This window comes from Ruditapes philippinarum, unplaced genomic scaffold (genome assembly GCF_026571515.1).
Source record: "Ruditapes philippinarum isolate M1 unplaced genomic scaffold, ASM2657151v2 ctg3768_1_1_1_1, whole genome shotgun sequence".
Lineage (NCBI taxonomy): Eukaryota > Metazoa > Mollusca > Bivalvia > Venerida > Veneridae > Ruditapes > Ruditapes philippinarum.
In genome coordinates this window covers 57,259-82,573 of record NW_026855779.1, presented here as the reverse complement: position 1 = coordinate 82,573, position 25,315 = coordinate 57,259, and the positions used below count along the sequence as shown (strand labels likewise).

General features: G+C 34.2%; 1 protein-coding gene across 1 annotated transcript in view; it reads right to left on the bottom strand.

Annotated features, from left to right (window-relative positions):
- Nucleotides 1–25,315, bottom strand: part of LOC132744357 (uncharacterized) — a 48,921-nt gene that overhangs the window by 4,526 nt on the left and 19,080 nt on the right. The window contains exons 4-8 of the mRNA XM_060733045.1: nt 23,427–23,626; nt 20,621–20,715; nt 15,206–15,334; nt 5,967–6,057; nt 1,903–2,037 (exon numbers count right to left, since the gene is read on the bottom strand). Of these exons, the coding sequence (XP_060589028.1) occupies nt 1,903–2,037; nt 5,967–6,057; nt 15,206–15,334; nt 20,621–20,715; nt 23,427–23,626 (650 nt within the window). The remainder of the gene's footprint in view (nt 1–1,902; nt 2,038–5,966; nt 6,058–15,205; nt 15,335–20,620; nt 20,716–23,426; nt 23,627–25,315) is intronic.

Sequence of the window (25,315 nt, the reverse complement as noted above, 5' to 3'; positions counted from 1 at the left end):
TTTGCTCGTGACATTAGGTAAATGCAACTGACCGCTGGACCGACCGACTGACCACCGGGTGACTCTTCAAAACTTCGTCTCAGAGGGGGTGGGGGGGGAGAATTGCCAAAAGAATTGAAAACCGTTATATAATGAAAGTTGAAAATGTAAGTAAGCAAGTCACTGCTATGACTTGTAATGAAGTTTAAAAATATTCAACATGTAAATGCCAGACTTTACCTTGAACCCAGTAACCCCAAACTCCATCCAAACTTAACAGACCACCTTAGGTATAATATTCCATGTAAATATGAGACATTGGTAAAAAATTACAAAGCTGTATAAACAAGAGCTATCACAGGAGACAGCGAAGCTCAACTAATTAAAAACTGGACTCAGAAAGGAAGATAAAACTATGAAAAGATAATCAATTATGATATACATATATTTCTTCTTATGACAAAAAGATATAGTTGTTAGCATAAATTCTAGGGATGGCAACGAATACCAAAATCATTACTCGAGTACTCGGTCATTTTTCCGATCGAGTACTCGGTTACTCGGATGATTGCCAGTGATCTTCTAAGTTTATCACACAATATCAACACCGTCCGCATGCTACTTTCGTTTTCTATTTAAATTCATAGAATTCTGTAGATAGTAAATAGGACTGCACGGGAGACAAATTAATTATAATTAAATCAACAACATAATATTTAACAACGTTTTGATTAATGCAATATCAAGTTTTAAACATGTATAACAGTTCATATATCTTTTTTCTTCTTGAAATAATATAGAATGATCGGCGGCAACAAAAGGTTAACATGGTCTAAATACTAGTTACCTTTATTCTAAAATTCATGACAGCAATCGGCCCTTTGTTGTTTTCAAAACAGTTACTTCGGCTACACAATTAAAGGTAATTAAATATCATAAGTGGCTTGATGACATAAGCGACACAGGTGCGCGTGTCAAACTGTTGATCGCCTTGTTAAATTTATGATATCATTTTCGCACCTCTGCAAGGATGTTTCGTTTGCATTTAACGGGTATTTATGAAGATACATGCTAATTTCCGAATTTCTGAACTAATTGGATATACCAATCTCTAAATCGCAAAAAAATAGAAAATATATATTTTTCCGAGTAAACGAATATCAATTTTGTTAACCGATATTCGGACGTTCGAATTATTAAATTCCAAGTTCAATGGGGAATAATTCTGGAAATAGTCACACTAGAGTTATTGACCTTGTCACACAACATGTGTGTAATGATAAGAAATATATATTTGAAGTTTGAAGACAATACCTTAAAAAGTAAAGAAGTAATAATATTTCTTAAAGAAAATTATAAAAGTTCAAAAGGAGATAAATCTGAAAATACTGCTTCAAGAGTATTATGAACCTTGTCACATAAGATCTGGTTGCTGATGTGGAAAAAGTATTTGAAGTTTGAGGTAGATACCTTTAAAACTAAGGAAGTTACAAATTACACAAGAATGCATCACAGAGTCCTCAATTTGATCTGTCAGTATAAATTTTTTCCATGATATTTTTATTTTTGATAATATAATAGTTTTATTTATCCTGACGTAAAATTATTACAATCAGTTCAAATGACACTGAAGGTAAATGTACATTGCAAGAGCAGTGTTTATAAATAACCTATATTTAAGAAGAAAATGCTTAACTAACAGCTATACTGTTCACAAGGTGACACATCCAAATCACGCAGTTTTATTTTTTTCCTTTTTCTAATTTAGATTTTACACTTTTTCATTCAAAACTTGTTATTTAATGACAGAACAAGAGCCCGCTAAACCTTTTGGTGGTACAATTTTAAACTGACGTTTTTTTTACTTACTCATTTTAATCAACATACTGACCTATGCAGGTAAATAGGAGATATTTTACTTACCAAAAGTAGGTGTCAATTGTGTACCACAGTAACATATTATTGGGTTAAGGAAACTATTCTTCTCACATGCCATGCACACTTCTATTTTCTGAGTGCAGTTTTCCCTGTGCGTTTGATTCATGGATGTCTGCTTTGCTACAATACAAAATTTCAACTTATAAGGTCTTATATATACTTAAATTATAAAAATAAATGTTATCATATTAATGTAACATTTTAGAAACAAGAGGGCCAAGATGGCCCTAGATCGCTCACCTAAAAATTCGAACTCATCTGAGCAATTACTTAGAAAGTTTTTTACCTAAGGTGACCTATATTCAAACTAGACCTAGAAATCATCAAAACAACCTTGCAGACCAATTTCCAGGATATTTGGATAACAACAGTAGCCACTAGATAGTGATCAAGATTCTATTTTTAGCTTCTGTGACCTAGTATTTCATCAGAGATGACCCATGTTCGAACTCCACCAAGCAATTAAATAGACAAGCATCCTGACGAAGTTTTATGACCATTAGATTGTTAACAAGGTTTTTCTATATTTGAACAGTGTCACCTATTTTTTGACCCAAGGTGACCAATATTTGAGCTTGACAATGAAATCATCAAAACAAATTTTCAGTCCAATTTCCAGGATATTTGGATCAAAACAGTAGCAACTAGAGTGTTAACAAGATCTTTCTATTTTTAGTTCCTGTGACCTAGTTTTTGACCTGTGACGACAGGCCTAGAAATAATCAAAACAACCTTCCTGACCATTTTCCAGAATATTTGGATCAAAACTGAAGCCACTAGAGTGTTAACAAGATTTTTCTATTCTTAGCTCCTTTGACCTAGTTTTTGACTGGAGATGACCCATATTCCAACTTGGCCTAGAAATCAGCAAAACAACATTCCTGATCAATTTCCAGGACATTTGGCTAAAAAGTGCAGCCACTAGTGTGTTTTTGATCAAAACTTCATCCACTGGAGTGTTAACAAGATTTTCTATTTTTAGCTACTATGACCAAGTTTTAGACCCGAGACTACCCATATCCGACGGTGAGTCCTATATACCCCCCCCCCAAAACTTCGTTTTAGGGGAATAAAAAAGATAATTCTATTAAATTAACATTGACAGTCATGGTCAATTTAAGATCAAGATCACATCAAAATTATTTAATACACTCGTTAGCAAGTCTTGTTTTGTCAAAGTTTAAATAAAATCAGTAAATAAGGAACAAAATTATGACAATTTAATTAAAATTCAATAATTTGACCTTGACAGTCAAGGTAATTTAAGGCTAAATGTCAAGGTCAATTTAATTTTTTAGAAGTCTTGTCAAAAATGTTGTTTTGTCAAAGTATGAATATTATCCATTCATTTACTACCAAGTTACAGTCAATTATAGCAAAAATCAGTGAAAATTCAATGATTTAACCTTCAAGGTCAATATCATCAATTAGCCAAGGTCAATTTGAGTTTAATATACATGAAGATCTTATCCTAATGAATGTTCTTCTATAATGTGAAATCAATCCATTCATTAGAGTTATAGCCAGTTTAAACAATAAAAACAAGAGCCACCGCCGGGCGGGGGCAACGCTTGACTTTTTACTTTTTCTAAAACCAAACAAAGAAATGTTTGAACACATCTTAACCTTTCCTTTTTATTAATTTAACCAGTCTGTCTTGTCACATTAGTTTTGTCAAAGTATGAATTCTTTCCATATATATCCATATGTGTATTACAGAAGAAAAAAAAGAGACACATGGTGGTGTATATATATATTGCGTGTGTATAAATAAATATATATATATATATATATATATATATATATATATATATATATATATATAGATATATATAGATATATATATACATACACACCAATAAATATATATAGTCATTAAATGCACAAATCAGTGAAAATTCAATAATTTAACCTTCAAGGTCAAGGTCATAAAAGAGCCTAAGTCAATTTATTTTCATAAACATAAAGGTCTTTTCCTTAAAAATGTTCTGTTTTAATTATGTCTTTATATGAAGTCAATCCATTCAATAATGGCAAAGTTACAGCCAGATACAGCAAAAAAAATGAAAATTTCAATAATTTGACCTTCAAAGTCAAGGTCATTTATGAGTGAAGGTCAAGGTCTGTCTGGTTATTTTTAAGGCATATCCTTGAAGATTATTATGATCAAGTTTAAAGACAAATCCATTCATAAGTAACAAAGTTACAGCCAATAATAGCCAAAAAAATGAAAATTTCAATAATTTGATCTTCGTTGCCAAGGTCATTTATGAGTAAAGGTCGAGGTATGACTGTTTTTTTAAAGGCTATCCTTGAAGATTATAATGTAAAGTTTGAAGACAATCCATTCAAAAATAACAAAGTTACAGCCAATAATAGCAAGAACAAGCAAACTTTGGACTTTTGACCTTGAAGGTCAAGGTCACTTATGAATAAAGGTCAAGGTTAGTGTGGTCAACTGAAAGATCTTGCCAAGAACAAAAAGGTTATGATCCAGATACAAGTTTGCGGACGGCATCGGCAACGGCGCCAGAACTATAACAATACCTCTACTCTTTTTTCAAAAAAAAAAATCGAGCTAAAAATGAAAATTTTAATAAATTGACCTTCAATGTCAAGGTTATTTATGAGTAAAGGTCAAGGTTTGTCTGGTAAACATAAAGCTCTATCCTAGAGGATTATTATGTTAATGTTTGAAGATAATCTATTAAAAAAATAACAAAGTTAAAGCCATTTATAACAAGCAAGGCAGTCTGAAGGAAAGCTAAATCCCCTTCTGCAGTGAACTGTGTACTTCTTGACCTTATATTTAATATCTTATATAAAGTTAAAAAATATGGAAAATATTTAACCTTGACCTTGGAGGTAGCAACGTGGATTTGAATAAGTTATAGAGTGGACATGAAAAATAGATGTTTTTACATTGGACCTTTGAGTGTTACCCTGAACTTCAGGGTTTTGTCTTGATTATTGTGCTCTGCCAATGATGTCATAATGGTGACAATTTCTGTCAAGTTATCTTAAAAACTTTGCAGTGGTTAACTCTAAAAACGTTTACGTTTAAGTGTGACCTTGACCTTGGGAATAGCAACCCAATTATTGCGCTCTCACATCATCTCAAAATGGTGATCACTGGTGCCATGTTATACAAAGCATTTTAAGCCGTTTAAAAGTAAAGGTGCGGACACGAAATGCAGACTTTTAACATTTCACCTTTAAGTGTGACCTTAACCTTTTGGGTAGCAACCCTATAATTGCGATGTGCTTATCTTCTCATAATGGTGATCACCTGTGCCAATTTTTAAAAAAAAATCAGCTGTTTAAAAGGAGCGGACATGAAATGTAGAACATTTGACCTGTAAGTGTTACTTTGACCTTGGAAGTAGCAACCCAATTATTGCTCTCTGCACATCACCTCATAATGGTGACCAGTTGTGCCAAGTTATTTTTCAAAAAATTTCAGCGGTTAAAAAGTTATGGAGCGGAACAAAATGTAAACTTTTAACATTTGACGTTTAATTGTGACCTTGACCTTAGGGGTAGCAACCCAATTATTTTGCTGACAACGGAGGGATGGACTGACAGACGGGGGATACAGACAAAAGTCTCCCCTCTTCTGACCCTTGTTGTGTATATGAAAAGCTATGACAGACGGAGGCCATTTCTATGATCTCCTCCCCGCTACCTAGAAGGGGATTAAAAATCAGCAAAATCTAGACATTTTACCTTAATGACTGAAGGTCAGTCTTAGTCTGGTCTACTGAAAGTGTTGTCCCAAGGATTGTTGTGGCCAAGTCTGAAGACAATACACCAATAACTTAAAAAGTTATTATCAAGGCACAAGATGGCAAGGGCAACACCAACATGACTGTAAATATACCTGTATTTTCATAAAAAAGCTGAGCTAAAAGTGAATCAAAGGGAGATTATTTGTAAAAACACTTTTAGGGATTCAAGCAACATTCCAGGCCATGATTATCAAATTTGACCCATGGTGTTATCATCTGAAAAAGTTCTGGAAGACTTTGTGAAAATTAGTAATCACTTACCTTTTGTTTTGATCATGCAGGAATGACAAGCCTGTCCTCGTTCCTTTGAAACATCCAGAAAGCAGCTTTGACCAATGGCTGTATATATTTTCTGCAGGGAAATAAACACCATTGAGTTAAATAATATCAATCAGCTATTCAAAAGTTTTACAAACATTAAAATGTTGAGATATTAAAGTAACCTAAAATTAAACTAGAAATGTGTCCATAGGACACGGGTGCCCCCACCGCGCCACTGTTCTGTCAATCTTTTTACTAAGTCAAGGGAAATAACTCTACAAATACTGGATAAATCCACAAGCGAAACCCCAGGTGCAAATTTCTAAATATGCTGAGCAACCTGCCCATAAGGTTTAATGACTATGTCAAATCCTTTTTCAGTAACTTGAGACACAAGTTGAAAATTGCAAAAATTTTCTAAGTGAGGGGCAATAACTCTAAAAATACTAAATAAATCCAGACGAAAATACCTGGTGCACAACTACACATGCTGATCAACATTCCTGTAAAGTTTCATGACTCTAGGTCAAATACTTTTTGAGTTACGTGAGACACAAGTTGAAAATTGCAAAATTTTACTAAGTCAAGGGCAATAACTCTGAAAATACTTAAATATCCACACGAAAATACCCAAGTGCACAACAACACATGCTGATCAACATTCCTGTAAAGTTTCATGACTCTAGGTCAAATACTTTTTGAGTTACATGCAACACAAGTTGAAAATTGGAAAATTTTACTAAGTCAAGGGCAATAACTCTGAAAATACTAAAAATATCCACACGAAAATACCCAGGTGCACAACTACACATGCCGATCAACATTCCTGTAAAGTTTCATGACTCTAGGTCAAATACTTTTTGAGTTACGTGCGACACAAAAGTGAACGGACGGACGGACGGAAGGACGAACGGAAGGACGGACGGACAAGGGTAAATCTAAATGCCCGCCACTAACGTGGGGGCACAAAAATAATGAAACCCCTAAGTTTTGAGTAAAAAGGAAAGAAAAGCAAAGCAGTTAAAATGAAGTTGCTATTGATGTTTTTGTCATTGGTTTTTGGTGATTACAAGCAATTATCAAAGTATTGCAAGAAATACATAAGTCCCCTACAGGTTAGAATCCATGCAGCATTCAGAAGGTCCAAGACAATTCAATTATTCAATTGAGGAAGACATGGCATCGTCGAATACCCACGATTGATAAACATGTCACATAACATGCAATCAACCTTGGGTAAAATGAATCGATTTGCGTCGATATACAGCAACAGGTGCGTAAAATATCTACCAATGACATCGCGTTTAACAAATCTATATTCTTCAGCAGTGGAGGTAAAAAAACAATAAGAAACAAAATGGCAGTGCCCACGGTTAAATACTGTTGCACGTGTTTTGCTAAAATCAATGTCAAAAACTATCGCCAAATCAGTTCTTATGCAAGCAGATATCAATCAGAAAGGAAAACATCACGCTGTAAACGTAAATTATCTATACTTTCTTGCTGAAATCGTTTAATTTTTCGATGTTGAACTTTTCACGTCGTCTATGGTTGTCGCAAAATTGTTTGTAATACCGAACGTCGTACAGAACGAGCGTTTTGATTGGTTTTAATCGCCTCATGAAATCGTGAGGCAGCCAATGAAATAGCTGCCTTTGACACACCCCTAATCGACTGAATATCGGCAAAAAATCCCATGGCAGATAAATGTTAATGGTTCGGCCGTGGGTATCCGACGATGATTTTAATCTTTTGATTCTTAGTTTATCTGTAACATAGTAATGTGTTATTTAATTTCCATGCCTTATATGAAGTTTTGTGTATGCAATACATAAACAAAAGATCCAGTGGTCTAAGGATGAAAATGTATATCTAATTTTTTGCAACTTTCTCTATTTTAAGTAAATTTGTTGGCATTTGCTAGGTGCTCTTTAAGGAAAGAGTTTTAAGGGACAGACAGACAGACTGACTGATAGACAGATGGGCAAATCTTTAAATATACCTTGTTGTAACCAGAATATAACATTTTGAAAAGCAAAATTCTTAACATAAAAAGGAGATAACTCTTGAAATAAGGATGCTAGACTTATGAACATCAACATCATACATAATGGGAGCGATGAAAAAGAACAACTAGAGGGGGTTTTTGACAAAATAAAAAAAACTTGTCTCCCAAAACTAGGTATGATACTGATTATTCCTGGGAATTTTGGTCAAAATCCTGCCAGCAGTTTGACCTTTGAAACCCAGACACCAGACAAGATATTCTATTTATAGCTTTGACGGCCATTTGTGCGGCCATATGCACAACTAGGGATGGTATTGATCATTTCTGTGAAGTTTCATTTAAATCCCCCTAGCAGTTTGATCTGTGAGAGTAGGACAAGATTTTTTTAATTTTAGCTCTGGTGGCCATTTTATGAAGATAAGTGGAACGTGCCGGCAATATGCATAACTAGGGATGGCACTGATTACTTCTGTGAAGTTTGGTTAAAAATCCCACAAGCAGTTTAACATGTGAAAGCCACACAAGTTTTTTCTATGTTTAGCCCTGGTAGCCATTTTGTGCAGTGAAGCAGAATGTGCCGCTTGCCATATGCACATCTAGGGGTGGTACTGATCACACCTGTGTAGTTTCATTGAAATCAAACATGCAGTTCAACCTGTGAAAGCAGGACAACGTGTTTCTTTTTTTTTAGCTCTGACAGACATTTGTGCAGCTAAGTGGAACATGCCAGCCATTTGTACAACTAGGGATAGTATTTGTCTTTTTGAGAAGTTTAATTGAAATCCCACCAGCAGTTTGACTGTGCAGAGAAAGAAATCGTGACGGCCACATGCACAACTAGGGATAGTACTGATCACTTCTATGCAGTTTTATTGAAATCATGCCAGAAGTTTGGCCTGGTGTGAAAGCCGGACAAAATTTTCTATTTTAGGTCTTGTGGCTATTTTTACTATTAAAGAGACATAACTGTGTTAAAAGAATACAATTGGAAAATAAAAATACTATGCACAACTAGGCATGGTGACAAACAATCCTTTGAAGTTCCACTGAAGTCCCTCCAGCGGTTTTCGAGATGAAGCACAGACAAGGTTATCCGACGGACAGAGCGATTACTATATGCCGCCCTTTAGGGGCATTAAAAAGACATGCATAATCTCCAGACAGCAATCTACCCATATTTCAAGTTCCATAAAAATATTTTCAGTATTTTTTTGTGTTATCACTGGATTCAGTTTTGTGGATGGACAGACAGACAGGAAGACAACCTCAAAGTTTGGTATTTAAGTGGCTACTCTTCTGTTCGCTCAATTGTTTTTTAGCTCGTGCGTCGTGCGTCTGTGCGTCGTGCGTCCTTCAAAAAATGGCGTCAAACTTTTCAAACAACATCTCCTCCTAAACCACATGGCCAATTGCAACCAAACTTTACAGAATTGATCCTTAGGTGGACCCCTTTCAAAGTTGTTCAAACATTTAAATTCCATTAAAAACTCTGGTTACCATGGCAACCAATATTAAAAAATCCTAAGAGCTACAGCTTAGATATTTGGCATGAAACATCTTCTAGTGAGTGTCTACAAAGTTTGTTCAAATAAAAGCCCTGGGGTCAAAATTGGCCCTGCCCCAGGGGGTCATTGATTTTCCCTATATGCATACAGTAAAAACTTAAAAAATCTTCTTTTAAAGAACTAAAAGAGCTAGAGCTTAGATATTTAGCATAAAACATGTTCTAATGGGTGTCCACCAAGTTTGTTCAAATAAAAGCCCTGGTGTCAAAATTGGCCCCGCTCCGGGGGTCATTGATTTTCCTTATATGTGTATAGCAAAACGTTAAAAAATATTCTTTGAAAAAACCCAAATAGCTTGAGTATAGATATAATGCATGAAACATCTTCTAGTGAGTGTCTATAAAGTTTGTTCAAATAAAAGCCCTGGGGACAAAATTGGCCCCGCCCTGGGGGTCATTGATTTTCCTTATATGACAGTGTATAGCAAAAACTTAAAAATCTTTTTTGAAAAAACCCAGATAGCTAGAGTTTAGATAATAAGCATGAAACATCTTCTAGTAAGTGTCTACCAAGTTTGTTAAAATAAAAGCCCTGGGGTCAGAATTGGCCCCGCCCCAGGGGGTCTTTGATTTTCCCTATATGCATATAGTAAAAATTTAAAAAATCTTCTTTCAAAGAACCCAAAGAGCTAGAGCTAAGATATTTAGCATGAAACATCTTCTAATGAGTGTCTACCAAGTTTGTTCAAATAAAAGCCCTAGGGTCAAAATTGGTCCTGCCCAAGGGGGTCATTGATTTTCCCTATATGCATATAGTAAAAACTTAAAAAATCTTCTTTTAAAGAACTAAAAGAGCTAGAGCTAAGATATTTAGCATGAAACATGTTCTAATGGGTGTCTACCAAGTTTGTTCAAAGAAACGCCCTTGGGTCAAAATTGGCCCCACCCTGGGGGTCATTGATTTTCCTTATATGTGTATAGCAAAAACTTAAAAATCTTCTTTGAAGAAGCCCAAATAGCTGGAGTTTAGATATTAAGCATGAAAAATCTTCTAGTGAGTGTCTATAAAGTTTGTTCAAATAAAAACCCTGGGGTCAAAATTGGCCCCGCCCTGGGGGTCATTGATTTTCCTTATATGACAGTGTATAGCAAAAACTTAAAAATCTTGTTTGAAAAAACCCAGATAGCTAGAGTTTAGATATTAAGCATGAAACATCTTCTAGTGAGTGTCTACCAAGTTTGTTCAAATAAAAGCCCTGGGGTCAAAATTGGCCCCGCCCCAGGTGGTCTTTGATTTTCCCTATATGCATATAGTAAAAACTTTAAAAATCTTCTTTCAAAGAACCCAAAGAGCTAGAGCTAAGATATTTAGCATGAAACATCTTCTAATGAGTGTCTACCAAGTTTGTTCAAATAAAAGCCCTAGGGTCAAAATTGGTCCTGCCCAAGGGGGTCATTGATTTTCCCTATATGCATATAGTAAAAACTTAAAAAATCTTCTTTTAAAGAACTAAAAGAGCTAGAGCTAAGATATTTAGCATGAAACATGTTCTATTGGGTGTCTACCAAGTTTGTTCAAAGAAACGCCCTTGGGTCAAAATTGGCCCCACCCTGGGGGTCATTGATTTTCCTTATATGTGTATAGCAAAAACTTAAAAAATCTTCTTTGAAGAAGCCCAAATAGCTGGAGTTTAGATATTAAGCATGAAAAATCTTCTAGTGAGTGTCTATAAAGTTTGTTCAAATAAAAACCCTGGGGTCAAAATTGGCCCCGCCCTGGGGGTCATTGATTTTCCTTATATGACAGTGTATAGCAAAAACTTAAAAATCTTGTTTGAAAAAACCCAGATAGCTAGAGTTTAGATATTAAGCATGAAACATCTTCTAGTGAGTGTCTACCAAGTTTGTTCAAATAAAAGCCCTGGGGTCAAAATTGGCCCCGCCCCAGGTGGTCTTTGATTTTCCCTATATGCATATAGTAAAAACTTTAAAAATCTTCTTTCAAAGAACCCAAAGAGCTAGAGCTAAGATATTTAGCATGAAACATCTTCTAATGAGTGTCTACCAAGTTTGTTCAAATAAAAGCCCTAGGGTCAAAATTGGCCCTGCCCAACGGGGTCATTGATTTTCCCTATATGCATATAGTAAAAACTTAAAAAATCTTCTTTTAAAGAACTCGAAGAGCTAGAGCTAAGATATTTAGCATGAAACATGTTCTAATGGGTGTCTACCAAGTTTGTTCAAATAAACGCCCTTGGGTCAAAATTGGCCCTGCCCTGGGGGTCATTGATTTTCCTTATATGTGTATAGCAAAAACTTAAAAATCTTTTTTGAAAAATGACAAATAGCTGGAGTTTAGATATTAAGCATAAAACATCTTCTAGTGAGTGTCTACAAAGTTTGTTCAAATAAAAGCCCTGGGTTTAAAACTGGCCCCGCCCCGAGTGTCATTGATTTTCCTTATATGTGTATAGCAAAAACTTAAAAATCTTCTTTGAAAAAACCCAAATAGCTAGAGTTTAGATATTAAGTAATGAAACATCTTCTAGTTAGTGTCTACAAATTTTGTTTAAAAAAAAGCCCTGGGGTCAAAACTGGCCCCGCCCCAGGGGTGTCATTGTTTTAACTATATGTGTATAGTAAAAACTTAAAAAATCTTCTTTTAAAAAAACCAATGAGCTAGAGCTTAGATGTTTAGCATGAAACATCTTCTTATTGGTGTCTACCAAGTTTGTTCAAATAAAAGCCTTTGGATTAAAATTGGCCCTGACGGGATGGGGGGGAGCAGATCATTGTTTTTCATTATATGTGTGTAGTAAAAACTTAACATTGTGAAATATCTTCTAATGGGTGTCTTCCAAGTTTGTTCAAATAAAAGCCCTGGGGTTTAAACTGGCGCAGCTCCGGGTGCCTTAATAATGGTGAGCCATCATGACCCTCTTGTTTAGCCATGTAAGAGAAAAAGGAGCCACATAAGAGCTAAATGAATGAATAGCATCAGAGGAAATTTATTGTTACCTATTGTTCCCTTAGCCACCTATTCGAAGAGCTAGAGCTTAGATATTTAGCATGAAACATGTTCTAATGGGTGTCTACCAAGTTTGTTCAAATAAACGCCCTTGGGTCAAAATTGGCCCCGCCCTGGGGGTCATTGATTTTCCTTATATGTGTATAGCAAAAACTTAAAAAATCTTTTTTGAAAAAACCCAAATAGCTGGAGTTTAGATATTAAGCATGAATATCTTCTAGTGAGTGTCTACAAAGTTTGTTCAAATAAAAGCCCTGGGTTTAAAACTGGCCCCGCCCCGAGTGTCATTGATTTTCCTTATATGTGTATAGCAAAAACTTAAAAATTTTCTTTGAAAAAATCCAAATAGCTAGAGTTTAGATATTAAGTAATGAAACATCTTCTAGTAAGTGTCTACACATTTTGTTGAAAAAAAGCCCTGGGGTCAAAACTGGCCCCGCCCCAGGGGTGTCATTGTTTTTAACTACATGTATATGTGTATAGTAAAAACTTAAAAAATCTTCTTTTAAAAAACCAATGAGCTAGAGCTTAGATGTTAAGCATGAAACATCTTCTTATTGGTGTCTACCAAGTTTGTTCAAATAAAAGCCCTTGGATTAAAATTGGCCCTGACGGGGTGGGGGGGAGTAGATCATTGTTTTTCATTATATGTGTGTAGTAAAAACTTAGCATTGTGAAATATCTTCTAATGGGTGTCTTTCAAGTTTGTTCAAATAAAAGCCCTGGGGTTTAAACTGGCCCAGCCCAGGTGACCCATCATGGCCCTCTTGTTTAGCCATGTAAGAGAAAAAGGAGCCACATAAGAGCTAAATGAATGAATAGCATCAAAGGAAATTTATTGTTACCTATTGTTCCCTTAGCCACCTAATTACGGACAGACATAGGATGGAGGGTATCTAGTTAAACCAAACCAGAGCCGGTTGAACTGTGTGATGCTCCCCGAATAGGTTTTGGACACAGGAAGGTATACCTCATGTAGTGTCAGAGTTATGTCACAGACAAAGTTCAAAGTGATCAAACAAGGTAGCAACCAAACAAATGCGCGCGACACGTCGGTTCAATATGGTAATAATTTCTGTGAAATAGTTGTAAAATCAGACTTCAAGTAACAAAGTTATGGGCCGAACACGATTTTGCTGCAAGGTCATGCTGTGACCTTGAACTTCAAGGAAGCGACCAAAATACTGCGCGCGACACGACGTCCAAATATGGTTATCATTTCTGTGAAATAGTTGTAAAATCGGACTTCAAATAACAAAGTTATAGGCCTGACATGATTTTGCTGCAAGGTCATGTTGTGACCTTGACCCTCAAGGTAGCGACCCAAATGTTTCGCACCACAAATCGTCCCAATTTGGTGATCATTTCTGTGAAATACGACTTCAAATAACGAAGTTATGGGTCGAACACGATTTTGCTGCAAGGTCATGTTGTGACCTTGACCTTCGACAAAGCGACCCAAATGATGCGCGTGAAACATGGTCTCTATATGGTGATCATTTCTGTGAAATAGTTGTAAAATCCAACTTTAAATAACGATGTTATAGGCCAGACACGATTTTGCTGCAAGGTCATGCTGTGACCTTGACCTTCAAGGATGTGACCCAAATTTGCGCAGAACATGTCATCTAAATATGGTGATCATTTCTGTGAAATAGTTGTGAAATCAGACTTCAAGAAATGAAGTTATTGGCTGGACATGAATTTAGGATGTACGTTCGGACGGACAACCCGGCGACTAGATGCTCCCCCGAATTTTTCGGGGAGCATAAAAAGGGACTTATGAGCATAATTATGTTAATCTTACATAACTATAAACTATGCAAAGGCAATTTGATTCTGTAATAAACCATTTTTGAAGAATTAAGATTGGTCACCATCATTTTGAAAATTAACCAAACCTTAAAGGGATATTCAGGCAAAATAATGACAAAAATATTAAAATGATATTATGTACTCAGATCACGCTAAAACGACATTTCTTGAAGTTTCAGCATGAATTTCTGTTTAAATTCTATATATTTTGGGTTGCAGGCGTGAATATATCTATATAGGTTGAACAAAATTTAGACCCGAATAGAATCACCAAATAATTTAAAACAAGTCACGTGACTTGAACAAAAATAACAGATATTGTGGATATTGTATGATTGAAACAAGTCTAAGTCATTCATTTGACATGTTCTTTAACGTTTCCAGAGTTCACTTTGACAACAACTATTGTGAAATCCTAGCGCTTTTACCTGACCCACGCGGTTCAAGTTAGGAAACCACCATTTTATTCTTTATATGGTGAAAAGTTTTGTTCCTTTGACTGTCTAATATATTCATTGTCTAATATATTCATTTTGAGGGAATTTACAGAATAATGAATGAAACAATCAAAACTAAGAAATAAAAAATTTGTTTGTGTCTGCCTATAAAATAAATAGTAGTTATGTATTACTAATGACCTGGCTTCACACAAAATCTTAAAACTTTCAGCCTAAGTATTCTATGGTCTGATAAGCTGTCAGTTGTCAAGGTTACTGTGACCTTGACCTTTGATAGACTGGCCTCTAATAAAAGGGGAGGGAGGTAGGAAAGCCTAAAAGTACATGATATGCATTTCAAACAAGCTTCAATGAAGTATTGGAAAAAGGCAACGCACAGGAAACATTTAAAACATCCCCATTTTAACATCAATCATAAGATCTTACTATTAACTCATTGATGACATTATCTGTGAAATCTTTAACTTTCCAATTAGTTTGTTCTAGCAGTTTTGTTGCGATATCATTCAGTTTTTCATGTGCATTTTCTAGATGATCATGTTCCCATATTTTTTTCTGTAAAGTATAAATACAGAACATCTTAAAATATTAAATAAAGTTGTTTTGTTTGGAGCTAACACAATTACTGTCATATTACACTGTAAATGTCTTATTTTGGACACTTAATTAGAGTTGCAAGATAATGAAGAAAAAAACACTTGTTGTCACGCTGTTTATCAAGTAACAATGGATTGTGCAAATAATGTATACTGTGAAAAGAAATACAGAAACAAGTATAAAATGTACCACGAAATATAAAGGAACAAGCATTTTTCATCACACATCAAATTAAAAGAAATGAATTAGCACACAAGGCTGCTGAGACATAATATTTAAAACCTCATCAAAAATATTTCCATAAAAGACAAGTATCATTGATAAGGATTTTTGTATCCATATACGAGTAAATAATTATCAGCAATACAGCGATATATTGATTGCCTGGCAATATTTTAGCTTTCAAGTCTTTTCAATGTTTTCTAAGGACACTGACTATGCAGAGTTTGAGCATATGCATATTGTAAAAAAAGATGAATAAACTTTTTCCAACAAACATGAAATGTTTCCATAATTCACTGTTTTTTTTTTCTCTTATTCTTTCCATAATTTTAATTTAATTGTTGTTGTCTCCCACAACAAGGTATCACTCCTGGAAAATTTGTCAAAATCCCACCTGCAGTTTGAACTGTGAAATCAGGTCAAGATTTTTCTACTTATAGTTCTGGCAGCCATATTGTGCAGCGAAGTGAAACTTGCTGGCAATATGCACGTCAAGGGATGGTACTGATCACTTCTTAAAGTTTCATAGAAATCCTTATGCAGTGTGACCTGTGAAAGCTAGACAAGATTTTTAGCTCTGGCAGTGAAGCAGAATGTCCCAGAAACGCACTACAAGGGATAGTACTGATCAATTCTGTTAAGTTTCATTGAAATCCCACCAGCAGTTGACCTGTGAAATCAGGACACGATTTTTCTATTCAAAGCGCTGGTGGCCAATTTGTGCAGCAAAGCTGAACATACAAGCATTATGCACAACTAGGGATAGTACTGATTGAGCCTGTTAAGTTTGGTTGAAATCTCTTCCAGACCTTTGACAAAAGAGATCACAACAAGCTTAATGCGGACAGACAGACAGCAAGGGAAAAAAGCAAAATGTCTTCCAAAATTTTTGGAGATATAACATATACAATACATTTTGATTTTTTTATATTGGGTGTACATGAGACATTTACCAAACTACTTGTGTCATATTACACTTACATTTAGAAATAATCCCGGTTGTAAAAAGTCCATGCTTTTCCAGGGATTTCCATGGAAAATAAGAGGCTGGAGTATAGGAACAAAATTTTCCAGTCTTTTCCAGGCTAAAGCTGGGAAAAATGGGCTGGAAAAAAACATGGAACATTTTTCATGCTGCATGGAATATTTTCCATGTTTTCCATGGAAAAGCAGGGACTTCATTCCATGCTTTTCCATGTAAATGTAGTATTGGAACAAAAGATGGATTTTTTTCCAGGGTATTTAATGTGTCTGCCAACCATAGAGGCTGGACTTTCGCACATTGTAAATAGTCCAGTCTTGATGGAATAACATGGAAAAAATCCAGCCTTATTCCAGCATCCCTGAATGTTCTTAAAATGTAAAATTCTGGGACAAAATTCAGCACAGAAATGTTTGGGGTGGAGTTTTTATGAGTTTAACATGATCACATATTTCTATCACAAAATTTAATACATATCCTTTGGTCCAAATACAGAATAGAACACCCTACATTCACTATAACACAGTTTTTTTCTAGCTGCAGGTTTTGGTAGGTTCTGGTTTTCTTAAAATCCAACACTTTGTTTTTAGCAATTGTTTGCTCTAAGTCTGTCAGTGAGAAACTGTTTCAATCTTAAATTTGTTTCAAATGTTTCTGATTATTTAAATTACTATATCTTTTATTGATGTCCATGTTTAGTCCCCTGTCTGTGTTTCCTAGAACTTCTTGTGGTTGTGATCAGCTTTAAAGATAAAATTCATAATTTAAATCAAACGCAGATGCGGTAATGAATTGTGTTTTATTGCATATATGCAGTTATATTTCATTTCTTTTAATAACATCAACTTTAATGTTTCAACAGTATTAACTACTAAATATTAACTATGCTTATGCATATTCAAAAATACTAAAGCAATGCAGTACATCTTATTTCAATGTGCACAAGTGTTTAAGAATTTCTCTGTATAAGAATTTATTAATTTTGTGACAATATTATTACAGAGTATGTATTTTTTCAAGAAAAGATGTGGAATAGAAAAGTATAGAGATTTAAAATATACCTTTTCAGGATTAATACTCCACATCATTATTAAACACCGCTGGTAATTCTCAAAGTCATCACTTATGTCCCAGCCTGCAAGTTATGTATGTATAATGTAAAATGTAATTTTAGATTGTTCCATTGAAAACACAACACATATATGTAAAATAACAAATGATTATGATGACCAGGCTGTTCAACTGTGCAAAACTACTGATTGTACCATTTAGTCCTATTTAATCAAATTGATTTAATTTGTTTAATTTGCAGGAAATGAAAAAGACGTACTAACATGCCATTAAAACAATATACACAATCATTATATAGAATCATTGAATAATTTATATTTTACAGATTATACATGTATAGATTAAAATCAATTATCAGAAAAACAAATGCATGAAGTTGAAAATATAACAAGAGCTGTCGGTAGGACAGCAACGCTCGACTATTCTTAGTGCTTGATAGTAAAAGAGCCTTGATAATGTAAAATTTTCTGAGTAAATACAATAAGGACAAAATATAGAATATGAAAATATCTGAGGTGGTATTCAAACCTAAATATAAATTCTAAGTAAAAAAGGGGTATAATTCTGTCAAAACGCTTGATACAGTTCTGTCTACAGGTTGGGGTTATAATGGTGAGCAAGTGTGCAAAGTTTCAAAGCCATATGTCAATGGACTTTTGAAAATATTTGAGGTATTACAAAAACTGTAACATAAATTCATTGTCGAAAAGGGGGCATAATTCTGTCAAAGTGCTTGATACAGTTACCTTCCCCTGTCGACAGGTTAGGGTTATGATGGTGAACAAGTGTGCAAAGTTTCAAAGCCATATGTCAATGGACTTTGAATATATTTGAGGTATTACAAAAACTTTAACATAAATGGTTACGCCGACACCGACGCTCGGGTGACTACATAGCTCTACTTATTCTTATCGAATAGTCGAGCTAAAAACAACCTTGATCTCTTGTTACCAATGTTTATAGTTTGATACATAACCTACTTCTCCATTAATGTAATTTAAGGTTTATAAATACTTTATTCTATTCTGTTGTATATCTCCTTGTCCCAGGTGATTCTGATTGTTATCATACCAATACTTAAACACTTTAAAATCTTAAACAAAACTTTATCTCCAAAATTGCTAAAATATCAAGTACATCCTCTGTAATTTGCACTCTTTACTGACCCAGATATCTTAGAATTCAAAATTTACAACTGTATAACTGGATAGGTCCATCATTATGTAAAGCAGTGTTAATCTACTCATCATTTTAACTTTCATTCAATGAGCGTAAAAGAAAATATCAAATAACTAACAGATATTTAGATTTTAAAAATCATTACAAATTTTTGTACAAAAAAGAGTGCAATGTCCTTCTAGACACATTTTGCATATGAAATTTATTATGTTATCTCTCCCCAAAATAATCACATGAAACAGCCTGATCTGTCGGAATGACCAGTGAATAAATTAGTCATGCACAGATTGTGGGAGGAGTTTTATCAGTGCTCTGATCTGTGAAGTGTAAAATATCAGTGAATGTAGTATTTATTTTTCTAAATAAAAGCAATATATATTATTCAATTTTATATAGAATATAAATAAAATATTATATGAGATTATTTAATGCACTGTTTTTGTTTTGTTTGTTTCTATATTTATTTATTGTTATACAAAAAACATGAATTCTTAAAATTTAAAAATGGCAAGCAATACAATCCCATCTTGATTATTAGTGTCTGAATGATTGAATCACAGACTTAAGTTAATTTATAATTAAACTTAAAGCCTGTAATTAAATGGATATTACTCCATTGTACATAACTTCATGTAGATTTATCTAAATAATAATATGTAATTGACAATCAATTCATTTTATTTTTTAGCATAGACATTTTTTGAGATACCCTTTTACAATTATACATGAAAGGTTAAAAGTCATTTAGAGTAACTAAGTGCATTAAAATCAATGATGATTTTATATTATCTTCGTAAATTTACAATATTGATCTGAATATATAAGGTCAGATTTCTTGTTGTTACTTTTACAAGCTTTTTTCCAGCATACTTAGAGAAAATTAACACATTTCCAGCATCATAAAAATCTAAGTTCCACTTTCCATGCTACATGGAAGTAAAGTCCATGGTTTTCCAGTCTTTAACAACAAATGTCCAGCCAATTTCCAGCCTATTCCAGCCATGCTGGAAATGGCTGGACAAAAAAAGTCCATAAAGCATGGAAAAAATACCACATTCTCCATGAGCTTCCATGGAATTCGATGTTTTTCCATAGTTTTCCAGGGTTTACCAGCCTCTCTTCAAGGCTTACCCTGGAAAATCTACACCAAGGATTTATTATAACCAAAACAGTGATTTTATAGCTCAATAACATCACTGTTTGGAGTTGGGATGAGAGGATTTATATCATGAGGGCGTAGCCCGATTGATATAATAATCATGCGCATCTGAACGTCAAACTGTGATTTTATTGCATAACAACACACACTTTCAGTTCTTCTATGTTCAATGGGAAAATGTTGTGTTAGAATTAGTAGATAAAATGTGACTGAGAATACTTTCACATGATGCACTAAAGTAACGCTGGTTACCTAATAAAAGTTACCCTGACAAAACTGTTAAAAAATAAAAATCATTAAAGGGCCATTACTCTGGCTATTATTTTATTGTAAAATTTTCTGTTAAAATTTTCATGAATGAGAATTAAAATATTTGTAAGAAATTAACAGGAACCTTTTTAACTTATGCATAAACACAAATACAGATAAATTATGCTAATAAATATATGTTTTATTATGTAACAATTAAAAAAAAACAACCTTATCACTTTATTCAAAGTTAAAAGTAGGTTTCCTATCAAAACAAAGAAATAACCAATGTAGTACTAACTTTTTAAGTTCTTTACAGTCATATAAAAATAAACTTTACAATAGAGATGACATTGTTACAAGATATGACATGTTTTCTTACATATATATTATCCGTGATATATTCAGCTTTCATGTTCATCAAGTGTCTTGGTCCCTGGCCTTCTGGTCCAAATGTGGTAATCATTTCTCTCACAACTATTTGTAAAGAAGTAAAATGACAAAATTTTCAAATATTCCACCTTTCTTTTAGCAAAAAGTTACATTGCAAAAGGGTTTATGTAGCAATTTTTGACATTTCTAACATAACTTAGTTGGTCATATGATAACAATTAAAACAAAAACCCGGTTAGAACCAGGTGATGCTCCTCAAAAAGGTTTTGAACACAGGAAAATACACTTCTTGTAGTTTCAGAGTTATGTCCCAAAGTTCAAAGTGTAATTATTCCAAAATTAGGCAAGGCAGAGTTATTGTTCCACACTCTCGACTTCTAATCAATGAGATCTATCTATCTACAAAGTTTCTTATTGATACCTATAGTGGTTTCCTATTGATTACTAGTTATAATCCGGACAAAGTTCAAAGTGTAAAAAAACAAGGGCAATAACTCAAAATAAGGCAAGGCTGAGTTATGATTCTTGTGCATTGCACATCTACTAATTGAGGTCTATCTACCTAAGTTTCATATGATATCTCGTATAATTTTAGATTTATGTCCTGGACAAAGTTCAAAGTGTAAAACTAAACAAAGGGCAACAAGCAAATTCGTTGAATTTATATCCCACGCCGAGTACTGGTTATTACTAACACAACAACTGAAGACATAAGGCTTTATTTATATATATTTATCATGGCGTAAACAGTAATATTCTTTGTACATGATAGTTAATTCAGGGCAATAACAGAGCCATAACTCTGTGTTTAATAGTAATAGCTGGACATGCCAATGAGGTGTAAAAATTGCCTTTTAATATTGATGGTTGCCAGTTTTGTTGAAATCAACACAGCAGTTGCAAAGAAATAGCAATTAATATTGCTCTATATGCATACTACATAACTAATCAAGGGCCATAACTCTGTAATGAAGGGTCTGGTCAGAACAAGGCAATAAATTGTGCACATCTCCTCTTGGTCTTAATGGTTCCCATAAAGTTTAATTGAATCCCAGCTAATAGTTGCAGAGAAGAAGCGTGGAAACAATTATTGCTCTATATGCATACTGCTTAACTAATTAAGGGCCATAACTCTGACTTAAAGTGTCTGATCAGAACAAGATGGTGATATGTGCATCTCCTATTGGTATTAAAGATTCCCATAAGGTTTGCCCTGAATGCATACTGCATAACATATCAAAGGCCATAATACTGAGCTAAATGGTCTGACAGAAACAAGGCGACGATATGCGCATCTCCTGTTGGTATTAAAGGTATCCATAAAGTTTCTTTGAATTCCAGCCAGTAGTTGCAGAGAAGTAGCGCGGAAACTATTATTGCTCTATATGCATACTGCATAACTAATCAAGGGCCATAACTCTGAGATAAAGGGTCTGACCGGAACAAGGCAACGATATGCGCATCTCCTCTTGATATTGATGATTCCCATAAAGTTTTGTTGAATTCCATCCAGCCAGTAGTTGCAGAAAAGAGCACAGAAACGATTATTGCTTATATGCAAACTGCAAAATTTATCAAGGCCCATAACTCTGAGTTAAAGAATCTGCCTGGAACAAGGCGACGATATGCGCATCTCCTGTTGGTGTTGAAGGTTCTCATAAAGTTTCGTTGAATTCCAGCCAGTAGTTGCAGAAAAGAGCGCAGAAACGATTATTGCTTATATGCAAACTGCAAAATTTATGAAGGGCCATAACTCTGAGTTAAAGAATCTGCCTGGAACAAGGCGACGATATGCGCATCTCCTGTTGGTATTGAAGGTTCTCATAAAGTTTCGTTGAATTCCAGCCAGTAGTTGCAGAGAAGAAGTGCGGAAAGGATAATTGTTCTATATGCATACTGCATAGCTAATCAAGGGCCATAACTCTGAGTTAAAGTGTCTGACCGGAGCAAGGCAACGATATGCGCAGCTCCTCTTGGTATTGATGATTCCCATAAAGTTTCATTGAATTCCATCCAGTAGTTGCAGAGAAGTAGCACTGCAGAGTTAGAATTCTTGTGTGCTGCACATTGACCCATTAAATTCTATCTACCTAAATGTTTCATGTTGATATCTCTTATAGTTTTAGAGTAATGTTTTAGACAAGATTTTTCTAAAAGGGGAGAATATTCAAAAAACGGGGCTCAACAGAGTTATGGTTCTTTGCACTGCACTTCTACCCAATGAGATTTATCTACCTACAAAGTTTCATGTTGATATCTCTTAAAATCTAAGAGTTATGTTCCGGACAAAGTTCAAAGTGTTGAAATGAACAAAGGGCAATACTCCAAAATTAGGCAGAATAGAGTTTGATTTCTTGTGCATTGCATATCTAACCATTGAGATCTATTTACTTACAAAAGTACAAAAAAGAGTTATGGTTCTATGACTCGCCTCTGTGCCCTCTATCACTGTGTGAACTTTAAACAAATTATCTCCAAGGGTTGTCAAGTTATGCTCCGGAAAAGACAATGGTCAGACGGACAAATTGAAGGACAAGGCGGCGACTATATGCACTCCCTTCGGGGAGCATACTAACATATACCTAAACTTATCCACCTTTTTTGGTTGAGTTTTATATGACACCAATACAGTGTAGGTCATATGGCGACTTTCCAGCTTTACTGGTGGAGGAAGACCTTCATGCCCTTCCATGCATTATTTAGTAAGCTAGCAGGATAGATTCCTCAAATAAAAGAATCCAAAGTTCCTGTCACTAAAGCTAACTTTGTCACTTAATGAAGTTTTGTATACTTACTGACACCAAAACTATAATAATCCCAGCTCTCGTTTGCACTTTCTGTTCCTACATTAGGATGTAAATAAAACAATCTTCCACCAGCTGTAGTTTTCATATTATCCTCTTCACTTACCAAACCAAAGTCAATAAGGCGGGCATTATACATTTCATCCAACACAATATTTTCAGAGGCTATGTCTTTGTGAAGAACTACAGCTCTGAAACACAGCACTGACATGTTACAACAGAGGGAAGTTATTACTTTAAACAAAAGTTAACTTTTAAGATAAATCACAGTCTTGAAACACAATACTACCTAAGATACATGAATGGGATCACTGATATCTTGTACAAAATACATCATTTCTGGCTTTCCTAATTTTTTCATAAAGTATTATAATATATGAATGTAATTTCCCTTTACAACCTGCTAACAAGAACAACAAGCAATTATCATAGTATTGCCAGCAATCCATAAGTCCCCTACCGGTTAGAACCCCAGTTTCAAGTAAATCCTAAAACGATTATGAAGAAGTTGGGAGTAAAAAATACCAATTTTTCCAAAAAAGTTTAAGGGGCAGTAATTCTGAAAATAGTCTTGCTAGAGTATTGAACCTTCTCATATATGTTGAGTGATAATAAGAAACATACATATGAAGTTTGAAGCAGATACATTAAGAAATAAAGAAGTTATTAAAAAAAAAACATTTTTATGAAAATTCTAAGTTCAAGGAAGATAATTCTGATAATTTTTGTGCTAGAGTTGAAAACCTTGTCACATATATGATGTGTTGATGACCAGAAATAATATTTAAAGTTTGAAGTAAATACCTTAAGAAATAAAGAAGTTATAGTGAAAAAGCGTAAAAATCAGAAATCTTGAAATTCAGTGTATTTGTGGCCATAGCATCCAGAATTTTCAACAAAAGAAGAAATATGTCAAGTTTCATAAAAATATTTTCAGTACTTTTTGCGTTATCACTGGATCCAGTTTATATGTAATATCTGCCCTATTTCCAGTCTATTTGTTGCCATAGCAACCAGAATTTTCAACATAGGAAGAAAAGGAAATGACGTGCATAATCTCCATACTGCCATCTATCCATATATCAAGTTTCATAAAAATATTTTCAGTACCTTTTGTGTTATCGCGGGATCCAGTTTTGTGGATGGACGGACTGACAGACGGACGGACGTACGGACAGAGGGTAAACCTAAAGTCCCCTCCGGTAAACCGGGAGGGAATATAAAGCCTTATTTAAGTACAAGTACTTCAGCAATTAGCCAAATCCAGGTCAATCCTCTGTCAATTGTTGAATGGAAAAAAAACCTTAATGAACAGGTTTACTCGTTTTTTGCATTAGCCTTAAGTGTTTTTTGTGAAACTTTCCAATGCATAAACTGCTCTGATCCATAATATATATATATATATATATATATATATATATATAGCGGGAAAAAAAGAATGAAGTGATGCCTTTTCCAGTTTACATTGCAATTGTTTATTAACAAAACTGTAATAAATAATTGAAGAGAAATATCAACCGGTTTCACCCGTTAAAGGGATCTTCAAGATAATGACGTTAATAACGTCACTTGGTAATGACATCAAAACAGTGTAAAGGGACGTTACTCTTATAAAGTTTTAAAGGGACATAATAATAAGCTTTAATATTATTGTTATATAATTATATATCAAAGTTATTTTGAATTCAATTCTGGTTTAAAAACGTTTATAAATACATTTTATTTCATTCTTCTTTTGAATGTGTCTGGTTCTCGTATTTTATAGATTTGGCATTATATTAAACTTTGAAGTGATGTCTCTTGTGCAAATGGCAATGTGTCAACTGACTGGTAATAATGCATTGTCTGGATTTCGTATATGTTGGCTGTGTAAAATGTTA